At 42.6% G+C, this 13,179-nt stretch overlaps 1 protein-coding gene across 1 annotated transcript; it reads left to right on the top strand.

Annotated features, from left to right (window-relative positions):
* Positions 1-538: 538 nt before the first annotated feature.
* LOC120054342 (neurturin) lies at positions 539-7,308 on the top strand. The gene is made up of 3 exons (XM_039001751.1): positions 539-592; positions 2,974-3,181; positions 6,881-7,308. The coding sequence occupies exons 1-3, from the start codon at positions 539-541 to the stop codon at positions 7,306-7,308; spliced, it is 690 nt and encodes a 229-aa protein (XP_038857679.1).
* Positions 7,309-13,179: the final 5,871 nt, after the last annotated feature.

The raw sequence follows: 13,179 nt of genomic DNA, 5'->3' as shown, positions 1-13,179 counted from the left end.
AGATGTAAATAGCTAATTTTGGTATAGACATTGCCATCGAGGGCTTCCACCATTTTAAAAGTAGTCAACTGGGTGGGGATTCCTATGGGTTGGGGTGTGATCAGCCAATCATCAGAGAGCATTGTCTTCTTCAAATTTGGTTGACTATGGTTTGTAAATCAAAGACTAAAATAATATCCATGACCAAGACTAAGATTTATACCAGGACATTGGTCCCAAGATCCAGACCCATTGAGCTGAGACCATGACAAGTTAAAGACCAAATGTATGTGGTCATGAATGATCTCAAGACCATGTGCTCCTTTCTTCAATAGTGTCACATCCTGGCTCTTAGATGGGGCCAAGCAAGGGAGTCCATGCGTTGGCAGTTAAGGACTAACAAAAACGATTTATTAAATAACTGACAAGGTATAAAACTACAAACTAACCTGTGAAGTGGGAAAGTAGGCATGTGAGGGGGGTAATGGAAATGCATTATCCAAAAAACATAATGTAGTGATTGTTCAACAGACAATATTTTATTTTTACAGATGGAAAAATGTGGAAGAGGCAGGAAGTGTCAAATGCCAAATATCACCTGAGGAACTGGAAGGTGAGTGTACCATTATAACAACAAACAAACAACAGCAACACATCACCTTAAAATCTCAACCGCCATTGACATGTCTAAAACCTTGTCAATGAAATAATAAAAAGTGGGCAGAGGGTTTGCTTGCTTCCTGGCAGCCTGTTTTATTGTCAAAGACTCCAGCTACCCTAGTCATAGACTTTTCTCTCTGCTACCGCACGGCAAGCGGTACCGGAGCACCAAGTCTAGGTCCAAGAGGCTTCTAAACAGCTTCTACCCCCAAGCCATAAGACTCCTGAATAGCTAATCAAATGGCTACCGAGACTATTGCCCCCCCCCCCCCCCCCCCCACACGCTGCTACTACTTTCTGTTATCATCTATGCATAGTCACTTAAATAACTCTACCTACATGTATATACTGTACTACTCGACACCGGTGCCCCCACACATTGACTATGTACCAGTACCCCCTGTATATATCCCCTCTATTGTTATTTATTGCTGCTCTTTAATTATTTGTTATTCTTATCTCTTACTTTTTTATTTTTGGATTTTCTTAAAACTGCCCTGTTGGTTAAGGGCTTGTAAGCAAGCATTTCACTGTAAGGTCTACACCTGTTGTATTCGGCGCATGTGACAAATAAAATTTGATTTGATTTAACCATTAGCGTTGTCTGTAGTAGTATGTTTCAGCCTTGCCAGTTTCCACTACACAGCCAATCTGATCTGGGCCTTTGTACTGGCCTGACAGACATACAGCTGCTGCCTCCAGAGAAACTCATTTTATAAGTGCCTTTGAAACATTATCCTCGCTGGGCCCTGGAGGGGTGTCGGCTGTCAATTAAGTAATTAAAGAGGTAGGTGTTGGCCACAGCCGGCCCACAGGCCTGTCAGTGGACTGTCCAGCAGACCTGGGTTCAAATACTATTTAAAATAGTTTTGAGCTGTTGGTTAGCCTACCTGGAGTGCAAAGTGGGCAAGGTTTTCACTTTTAGGACTTTACAATTGGTTCCATTGCAACAGGTAAGCTCAATCAAGTACAGCTAAAGTATTCAAAATGATTTCAAATAGTATTTGAATCCAGGGCTGTTCCAGTGGGCCCTAGGCCTGGTTAGTGAGGCCTGACCAGGGAGGGAGTGTCTCCATGTCAGACTAGGGGGCTGGCGGCTATGTGTTAGAGGCTGGAGGCTGATGGTGATGGGACAGTAAGGATAGGCATCCGGATCACCTTACCTACAACAGCTTGGAGTCCTACAACCTCACAGGGATTATGTAACATACAACGACCAAATCAAATGCAAATGGACAACAGGCAGGGCATGCCTTGACAGGGCTGGGGCCACCACCCACCACGGAGATGTATTCTGTAACCAACTCAATTCAATAAACGGTATTCATTCCCAAGAGGCAATTATTGCTGTGCATACAAGGAGTCAAGTAAACAGCAAAATGATGACAGGAGAGATGTGTTCGGTAACCAGCGAAGCAACTTTGTTGTGGTTGTTGCCTGCTGTCATAGAGATAAACATGCCTTCTGTGACTTGCAAGCCAGATAAATCAATATACAATGTATCTCTTTCTCAAAAATGTTAGACTGAGTGTTGGCCTTGCTGTGAGTTGTTTTGCTTGTGGTGACATTACATTATCACCAGCTGTGGTTGGTATGGCTCACAGGTTTTATATTTTGCAGCCACTGTTTTATATATGTTGTTATGTTTACATTCTGTGTTTATGTTTGTATGTTTACTTATGCTATATTTAATTTGTCTGCTCTATGTTGATTATTTTACTATGTTTATTTATTCAACATCATGTATGTGTCATTTCTATATTTCTCTGCCTTTGTTGAACTTCAATCAGTCAGTTTGTTGAATATTTTGAAATGGCTCTAGTAACTGTAGTAAGTTCTGTAGTGCCTTGTAACCTTGTCTGTCCTATATATGATGTTGTGGGTGAATGTGTTGTAATGGGAGTAGTAATTCTAATGATGCAGTGTATACTGTATCCCTGCTCCTCTTAATGTTGTGGATGAATGTGTTGTAATGGGTGTAATAACTACAGATGTAGGATCTTAATTTGATCACTCTTTTGTTGGTGAGAATTTATAGAGTATTCAATGTTTAAAAACATTATTAAAATGTCAGACTTGATTTGCCCCAAAAGAAACATTTATCAATCCCTACAAAAAATGTCCATTAATTATAATCCACATAATAATTCAAATTTCCTGTTGCTGCAGGATTATTTTCCTGCTGTAGCAAACAGGCTCAAATTAACGTCCTACATCTGCAGTAACTCTGTGCTCTAGTGACATACTGAATCCCTGTCTGTGGATGAATGTGTTGTAATGGGTGTAGTAATTCTAATGTTGTAGTGACATGTACTGTTTCCCTCCCCTTCCCAGATGATGCTGTGGGTGGTGGCCTCTCTGCTGACCCTGATAGAGGGGGTGTTCTCTGAGGAGGACCCAAAGGAGGCCCACACTGAGCAGCTTCGAGCCCAGGAGAGGACCACCACCACTGGGACCTGGCTCCCAGACCACCACCCAGAGGTCCACGAGCTGGAAGAGAAGAGGGGCGGCCATGGCCAGGCCTCCTGGCCTAGTCTTTTCGGTTAGTACTTCCTCAGACCACTCCACGACCTCAGAAAGGGGTCAAATAATGGATGCTGTCACACAAACCACATCACATAAAAATGCAATGGGTCCTGGTCAAAGAACATGCACTACAGTAGGGAATAGGGTGTTATTTGGGATGCAGCCAAAGTATCTGGAGCAGAGGACCCCCCAGTGCACCATGGGAAAGCATGTAACATTACTGTATATCAAGGTCTCTGATTGCTGCGTGGGAGCCATCTAACAGTACATACCCAGCCCTGCATGTTCATCTCTGTCCGCAGAGTTTTTATTAGATGGAGAAGCACATTCTTTATCCTATTCTACATCCTTCAGTGTACTGTAACCATAATCAAATCAGTTTTAGAGCTGTCAAGCTGTCTCTCTGAGAACAACAATTAATACATCTGAAGCTGATGCCTTGAATGGTAATGGCCATAAAACAAGATAATGTCTGTGTCTCATATGGCACCCTATTCCCTGTATAGTGCAATACTTATAACCAGAGCCCTGTATGACTCCCTATGGGCCCTGGTAAAAAGTAGTGCACTACATAGGTAATAGGGTGCCATTTGGGAGGCAGTCCATCACTCGCTTATGGCTACTAGAACTTCTGGTAGTTTTCAATGCTGCAGGTTGCTGTATATGTTATGTCCTGGGTCTGGGTGGATGGATCTCCACTGACCTCTGAGTTACCAATCACAGAGCTATCACAGCCAACCCTGAGGCTACGGCTGAGGACACAAACGCGTACAGCAAATTCCACTAGGACCTCTGCAGAGACATCAAACAGGCAAAAGGACAATATCGGAACAAGGTGGAATCCTATTATACCAGCTCCGATGCTTGGCGCATGTGGCAGGGGCTACAGTACATTACGGACTACAAAGGAAGCCCTAGCTGTGATCTGCCCAACGATGCTTTTCTACCAGACGAACGCAATGCTTTTTATGCACGCTTCACAAAAACAACACAGAGCCCTGCGTGAGGGCCCCCGCTAATCCGGAGGACTGGGTGATCTCTCTCGCCAAGGCTGACGTGAGTAAGGTTTTTAAGCGGGTCAACACTCGTAAGGCCGCAGGGCCAGACAGTATTCCAGGATGTGTCCTCGAGGCATGCGCAGACCAGCTGGCAGGCATCTTCACTGACATTTTCAACCATCTCCTTGTCCCGGTCTGTAACACTTACATGCTTCAAGCTGACTACCATTATTCCTGTTCCCAAAAACTCTAAGGTCTCCTGCCACAATGACTACCGCCCTGTAGCACTCACATCTCTAATAATGAAGTGTTTTGAAAGGCTGTTCATGGCACACATCAATGCCATCATCCCAGACACCTTGAACCCACTCCAATTTGCACACCGCCCCAATGAATCCACAGACTACATAATCTCAATTGCACTCCACTGGATCCTGGACTTCCTGACAGGCCGACCCCAGGTGGTAAGAGTAGGCAACAACACCTCATCCACGCTGACCATCAACACGGGGGTCTCTCAGGGGTGTGTGCTTAGTCCCCTCTTGTACTCCTTGTTCACCCATGACTGCGTGGCCACACACAACTCCAACTCCATCATTAAGTTTGCTGATGACACGACAGTGGTCGGCCTGATCACCAGCGGTGATGAGACTTGGAAGTGTGGTGCTAGGACAACAACCTCACCCTCAACTTCAGCAAGACCGAGAGTGTGCAAAGCTGTCATCAAGGCAAAGGGTGGCTACTTTGAAGAATATGAAATATAATTTTTTATTTGTTTAACACTTTTTTGGTTACTACATGATTCCATATGTGTTATTTCATAGTTTTGATGTCTTCACTATTATTCTACAAGTTAGAAAATAGTAAAAATAAAGAAAACCCTGGAATGAGTAGGTGTGTCCAGACTTCTGACTGGTACTGTAAGCATTTCAATGTACTTGTGCATGTGACAATAAAACTTGAACTCTGTCAAGAACACACAGGTCTTAGAGGGCAAGATAGTTTCAAGATATTGTATATGAGTACATATCTTTTGGTTTATATTGTTCATGCTTCTTTATTGACTCTTTGTATACACATGCCCCCCCCCCCCCCAAAAAAAAATGTGCAAAATCACTTGTGAAGCCGATTTTTAGAGAGTCTTTGAAGCAACACTGTGTCGGAAGTGATTCCCTAAAGCTTGTGGAATATTTCTATAATTGTATGAAATTATTTAAAACCCTTGTGGCGTGTTTTAACATGGCTAGATGTGGAAGGAGTTGACTACCAGCTCCCTTGTTCTTGTTTTGCCGGAGGAACATTTTTATTCAAATTCAATTTTTTCGTTTTCGTAAACAACACTACATGACCTGACTTGTGTTATTGTAATTCTCCATGCATCAGCTCATACACTGAAAGAAAACATTCTCCCCAGAAAACCCATTACCCAAGACATATGAGCACATTAAGGACTCGGAGTAGACCTACAAAACTTCAATAGTGCAGTGCATAACCATTCTCAGGTCAGAAGAATGTTGAAACAGCTCTAATGCCTGTGCTATGTTACGCAAATGAAGTAAAAACCTTCAATGTGTTCATGCATCATACATACTGATGGGCTTCAGGAAGTTTATGGAAGGTAAATCTCCCTTTGAAATAACTAATAACTAATAACTCACACAGAGCAACATTACTTCTCCTGTTGGAGACCAGCCAGCCGCTCCTACTCTCCCTCCTCTCCGCCGGTGGTAATCACCCTACATTGTTACAGTACACTTTGCACCATTCAGCTGATAACAGGAGGAATTCCACTCCCGGTTTCAACACCAGCCCTATCTGCTTTTAATTTAACCACACATGCTCTGTTCTAGCTCTCCCACTAGACTATTCATGTGCACACATGTACACACACACATGTTATGTTCTTCTATCCTGGAGAGGACCTAAAATGTATTTCCATTCAAATACCTATTTTTTCCTAACCCTAACCCTAACCTTAACCTTAACCTGTAACCCTAACCTAAACCTAACTCCTAACCCTAACCACTAACCCCTTACCTTAGCCCTAATTCTAACCCTAACTGTAACCCCAACCCTAAACCTAACCCCTAAGCTTAAAATAGCCTTTGTTCTCATGGGGATGTGTGAAATGTCCCCATGTGGGAAAATGTTCCTTGTTTTACTATCCTTTTGGGGACTTTTGGGGATTTTTGGTCCCCACAAGGATAGAAGAACCAACACACACACACACCTCAAGCTGCAGCACACACACAGACACACACAACAGGCTGCAGCAGTACCTACCCTACACTGTACTCAGTGGCCCTCACCCAGCGAGACTGTGAGAAGTTCACTTTACTTGCTAAAGGTCATAGCAGACATCTGGGATATCTCTGAAATCTGTATATAATTTAAGATTATGGTTGCTTTGTCTAGGCACCATTTTTTGGAACTACTTGCGGAGTTCACAGGTTTAGAGATATTACTTTCTTTCGGTATTATGTCACTCACCTACAACTACGCCAAAATCCAAAGGGCTAATTTCCTACTCTCTCATTGACTTATATTTCCTTACGTTCTCACGCAAGAAACGCATTGTACCTATGAATGTTGTGGGAAAGGTTAGTAATTCAAACAAACACAAAGTGCTATATAGAGAGGTCATTGCCTCACCATTTCATTCACCTAGTCTCTCCGTGTGTCTCATAATGTGTGTCCTTGTGTCCTGTCTCCTGTAGAGAACCCAGGTCTGCAGGACGACAGAGAGGGCTATCCGAGCAGGTGGCAACGCTCACCTCCAGACCCTGACCCAGACCCCGAACCCTCCCGTAGAGGCTCTCGCAAGAAAAGCAAAAAGCCCAAGAACAGCAGCCGGGACTGCCGCATGGAGAAGAAGGAGATGCGTGTCAGAGACCTGGGCCTGGGCTTCGACTCGGATGAGATCATCCTGTTTAAGTACTGTGTGGGGACGTGCTCGAGCTCCCGTAAGAACTACGACCTGGCCCTTAAGGCCCTGATGGAGAACGAGAGTATCCCCAGCAGGAAGGTGAGCGCCCACCCCTGCTGCCGGCCCACCCGCTACGAGACTGTCTCCTTCATGGATGCCCAGACTATATGGCAGACCATCAAGTGGCTGTCAGCGGCTAACTGTAGCTGTGTGGGGTGATGGGCGAGGAGTAAGAGGATGTCTACCTGCAGAACACACATGCATAAAGAAACTCCAGGGTGAAGAGAGGAAGTGGCTAAGATGCCTTCACTGTGGGCGTGTTGGGCATAAATGGTGGATCAGAGCCTGGACCGAAGCCTTGGCCCAACGGCTGGGTTTCAGCCTGATGTGGATCCACTTTGGATTAACCAGTCTTCTCGGGTAGGGAAAGCACGGATGCAAGATAGAGATACAGCCTATCAAACCCCTATGTTTAACAGAGGAGTTACATCCTCAGTCAGAGCCCAGGAGTCACGGCTCTGGAGACTGGTGAGGAATGGAGTTCCTGGGCAGGGACTGGGGTGGTTAGGACTGGGGTGGTTAGGACTGGGGTGGTTAGGACTGGGGTGGTTAGGACTGGGGTGGTTAGGACTGGGGTGGTTAGGACTGGGGTGGTTAGGACTGGATGTCTCCCTCCCTGTGCTGACAGCAAGATGTCCCATAAGAGGGTGCTCTTCACTTGGTATCTGCCCTCATGTGCCTTTTGTTATGTCAAAAAAGAGGAGATGGTGAAGCAAAAGCCTTGGACCATTGGACCTTAACTCTGAACCAGAAGAGGAGCATTTTGGGTTACATGGCACCTGACCGTAAAGAGGGCAACCAGTTTGAAGAACAAATACTTGTGAAGAAATATTAAGAAGTTAAGTTTTTTGGTTTCGAAGGCTCTCCAATAAGACCAAAATAACTATGAGATGTAATGCATTTTTATGTTTCCTTCATCCATGGCAGCTCATCCACATAGGAATTGGTCATAGCAAGGTAGCTTTGAGCCAACCGTAGTACATCTCCCATCTCCAAGTGTTTCATCATGGCATTCAGTTGATTCCTATGACAAAGCACACATCTACTCTTACTTTAGTAACTCATGCATGCTTTGAGAACAATACCAAAACGGTATCAACTGTACCTACTTAGATTAACTGTAAAGTCTAGCAGAATCTGAAGCACTTGTTTGTAGCTTGGCCCAACTTGTTTACTGTACACTATAAACAGTGTGTTGTAGGGTGCCATCACAGGGCCAAGGTCAGTCATGGCCCAGCCATACCTCATGCTGCCTGACACACAGCTTTCATCACATGGTTTATTTTCAGCTCTGAACGTGGCACTTCACCGCTGTCAATTTAACTTTTTGGATTACAAAGATAATTGAGCATATTGACAGCTGTTATTCAGAATGTGCTTATCATATTTTGTACCGTGATAGTATACTGTAAATATCTCATATTGCATAATTTATCTATGTTATGTTTCTTATGGACAAACAGAACTCTTCATTGACACCACTCTGTTGCATCTGTGTTGAAGGAACGTTTGAGTGGACCCCATATGTACATAATGTCTTCTGATTGGCTGCCTCTCCACACCTGACCAATGAAATGGAGACATACAGCAGAGAGAATAAGACATAATGTACTGTAGATACAGTATATCAAAACAAGGGGAAAGTTTACGAACTAATGTATCCCACATATTGCATTATAGTATATTTATGTATTTATAAAGTATTGTATAAACTGTAGCTCCCTCTCTCTCTGTGTTCTTTAGATTGTTGATGGTTAAGCGACAGTGTAGGTGTTGAGAAACATATTCATATCAAGTGGTGTTAAGAAAATAAAAGTGAAGCATTATTTTTGTTCAACTGTTGAAGTTTGTACAGTAGGATTTCATAAAGAAATGTTCATCTGTTTGTAGTAGGCTATGTACATTGTGTACATTGTGCCTAGTTCTCAGGATCATGCTGTTATGTTTTACATTAGCTGAAAGACATATATCTCCTCAATCTCTTTATAGTTAGATATCATCTGGAGAACTATTGTTTATTATAGAAATGTTATGATCAATCTTTCAAGAAGTGTTTGTATTCACAATAATCAACAATCAAGAGTCTATTGAAAGATGTATCCATACATTGTTATTATATCCATGATGTCATTCATTGTCTCAATCTGTGTTGCCTACCCAGATCCCACCACCAATGGTAGGCCTACTAAAGTTTAACCAAACCATGTACTGAGAGAGGTTTCTATTCCATTTTAACCATGTGCTTCAACCGTAACACGTGCAGAGATTTTGTGTTTGCTAGTTGTTCACAGAAATATGTTTAGGGACTGGCAAAGTGTGAACACAGATGATAACTGGTCTTTATTCTGCCTTCAGTACATGTACGGTTTGTGGTTATATTAAGCTGCAGCATCTGGTGTGCATTTAATCTGCGAACATGGGGCCTTCACCCATCGTTTAAGTCCAAACTTAACTTCCCTGTTAGATGCCATGCATCTCATCATCGCCGAATTGTACATTAGGGAAAGTATTTATTACATTTAAATTATTTATTTATTGTCATTTTATGTTATACACTTGTTCTTACAAATATCAGATGTTTATAATTTATGAAGTGGCCATGTATGCTTTATTTTCTTTTACTATTGTTTTCTCTGTGGAAAGAGAATGTTTCCAAGCAACAAGTCTCTGCCCCCCCCCCCCCACACACACACAGACAAGGAGGGATTTACCTTTCAAAACAGTGCATGTAGGTATATCCACTATCCACTACATTTTTATATGAATATACACTGATAGAAAACAAGATACACTGATAGAAAACAAGCTAATGTAACCTGGTGTAGCCTCCTCCACTAGCTCTGTCAGTCACATGTGTTGCCAGGGAACCTTGCCAAGAGATGAGTGTCAGTCCCTGGCACCCTGGTATCAGAGACCCAACACTTCTGTTCCCTTTTAGATGTTGCTCTAAAACCCAATTCATAACCTACACAAGTACACATCCACAATTAGCTATGCAAAATGGCAATCCTGCGTTGTTCTGTCGCAAATATATGCAAATGTGTGCAGCCCCACAATTTGGAACTCAACGCAAGTATGTAGGATTACCTCTTGCATAGTTAATTGCATTCTTTGATTGTTTACTTGTGTAGGTTATAAATTAGGCTTAAAGGGAATCTTCACAATTTTTCAACTTCATATTTATCATCTCCAGCATCACCCCAACATCTGTGAAACATATGTGAAAATGGTGCATTTCTATGTTTTGTAGTGAAAAGATAAGGGTAGATAAGTGTTTCCAATGACATCATCGGTGTGGATTGTGTGATTTTGACCAATTGTGAGTAGGCATTTTCTACTAATTGTCGACTAACTGGTTGATGTCATTTCAAACACTTATCTTTCTCCATCTTTTTTTACTACAAAACATAGAAACTAGGCATTTTCACATATGTTGATTTTGGGGTGGTGCTGGAGATGATGAATATAAAGTTGAAAAATGTTGAATTTTCCCTTTTAAGTCAGACAGCACTAGGCCTACTCCTGTTCATGGGACCTTGTTGTAGTTCCATACATTTACCTGTTATTAAAACAACCTTATTATCCAGTGTTTAACGAAGACAATAAATGTTGGTATTCATATTATATTGACATGGTAGTGTATTGTTATTCTTGTTATTATTATTATTATTATTGTTATTGTGTTACTGTCATGTCTGAAAGGTCTCATGGGTACTATTGTTGTACTTCTCTTAAAAGAATAAAGCTTCTTTAAATATGAAAATATGTATCTCCTGTCCTGATATTGGTATCTCCTGTCCTTTTTTTACATACACCCGACCTAACCATACCCCTGATAAAAATGTGCATTAAGATAGAAATACACAAAGGTCATATATGGTACATCTGCAATAGGCCGAGTTTAATCAAGGAATGTTTGTGACTGTAATCATAACTGTTTATAAGTAGTTGTTACTAATGGCTTTTAATTAAGGAAGAACAGTGTAGACGCAAAGTTTGGTAACAGAAGGACGGCACAAAGGGCACAAACCGTCATTCTGTTACCAAACTTTGCATCTGCACAGTTCTTCAAGTAAATGTTTGTTTGTAAAATGTTCAGTGGAAACTGGTAAAAGTAGTCCTTGTGCATAGAGTTGTATGGTTTGTTCAACTTTGCAATCGTTGGTTTTTGTTTGACATACATTTTAAAGTGAAAAATTCAGCATCACTCTGTGACCATGGAATTGCCCAGGACTGAATGCAGATCTGAGTTCATTCATCAATAACTCTTTGGCTTCTTTGTTTTTCCCATGTATTTGTTAATGGATTGAACAGGAGGCAGGTTCTTCATTCCCAAAACACTGGACTATTTACACCCTGCCTGAGTTCAAGTTGTTTGGCCACCTGCCATGTGGCTGTGAGATATTATTATTACACTGTGTTCTCTCTTCAGGGGTACAGTAAAGAGATCAGAATGTAGATTTGCACCTCCTAGAGCAGGTCCTCACGCTGACTGTGTGTGGTTGATGTGTAATCAGTGAGTCATGCAATGTGCTGTAGCATAGACAGATGACAGCACATTGTCATACAGAGTGGGGCAACACTGGGGCCTGCCTCATGGTTTAAAAACGGGTCTTATCTTAACAGTAAAGGTGTTCATGCAAGAGAAACAGTCTATCAAGAGTTTGATGGTGTTGGATAAGAGAACAAGACTTGCCTTGTGTGGTAGTTTACAGAGACGTGCAGAACGTGGTGTTGGCTCTGCTTATTGAAAAAAACTCCTGTGGGAACTCCTTTTTCAATTGAGGCCCTGTCACTCAGACCATTGAAGAGCAACCATGGCAGAACGCAGGCAGTAAACTCATACACATACACACATCAAAGGCCTTTCATATGATATAACCATTCTAATCACCATTGCATGTCTTCACAATATTGAGACTAAAATGTATTCTAATCTCGGCCCCAGAACCAAATCAGCTACTTGATTTTGGCACTGTCACAATAGTGTGTTGTAATTAGCCACCAGGGCCAAATCTAACACATGAATTGGAATGCTGCAGACTAGCCTAGTTCAGTCTAGACTCAGTCAGTGATGCTGCAGACTAGCCTAGTTCAGGCTAGAAGCTCATGTCAGTGATGCTGCAGACTAACCTAGTTCAGTTTAGACTTAGTCGGTGATGCTGCAGACTAGCCTAGTTCAGTCTAGACTCAGTCAGTGATGCTGCAGACTAGCCTAGTTCAGTCTAGACTCAGTCAGTGATGCTGCAGACTAGCCTAGTTCAATCTAGACGCTCAGTCAGTGATGCTGCAGACTAGCCTAGTTTAGTCTAGACTCAGTCAGTGATGCTGCAGACTAGCCTAGTTCAGTCTAGACTCAGTCAGTGATGCTACAGACTAGCCTAGTTTAGTCTAGACTCAGTCAGTGATGCTGCAGACTAGCCTAGTTTAGTCTAGACTCAGTCAGTGATGCTGCAGACTAGCCTAGTTTAGTCTAGACTCAGTCAGTGATGCTGCAGACTAGCCTAGTTCAGTCTAGATTCAGTCAGAGATAATGATAATGACTCAGGTGTCTAAAATAGGAACCTGACCCTGGATCATATCACCTGTCCTTTCACCTGCCCACGTCCCATATAGCTTTGCATGAGAGAAAGACAGACCACAATAAAACAGAAGCTGATTGGGAAACCCTCAACTTGTATCCCATATGGAACCCCATTCCCTACATAGTGCACTACTTTTGACCAGAGCCCCATGGACCCTGGTCAACAGTAGAGCACTAAATTGAGAATAGAGTGCCATTTGGGATGCACACACCGTGGCAGCCGGCCAGGTCAGTGGTTACCTAGACCTCACCTCACCTTACCACACCCAGCTCTGCCCTGCCCCCATGTTTCCTGATCCTGGTTTACAAGGGATAAGGGGAGGTTGTGGAGAAACCTTGCAGAGTTTATGGAAACTCTTATGTTTCTTATCAGACATGTGAATGGGAGATCTGCACTGGCTGTAGGAACATTAACTCCATGTTAACACAGGTGTGGTACAGATGCC

This window comes from Salvelinus namaycush, chromosome 10 (genome assembly GCF_016432855.1).
Source record: "Salvelinus namaycush isolate Seneca chromosome 10, SaNama_1.0, whole genome shotgun sequence".
Classification (NCBI taxonomy): Eukaryota; Metazoa; Chordata; class Actinopteri; order Salmoniformes; family Salmonidae; genus Salvelinus; species Salvelinus namaycush.
The sequence above is the reverse complement of the archived record's forward strand: the minus strand, read 5'-3'. Positions and strand labels throughout refer to the sequence as shown.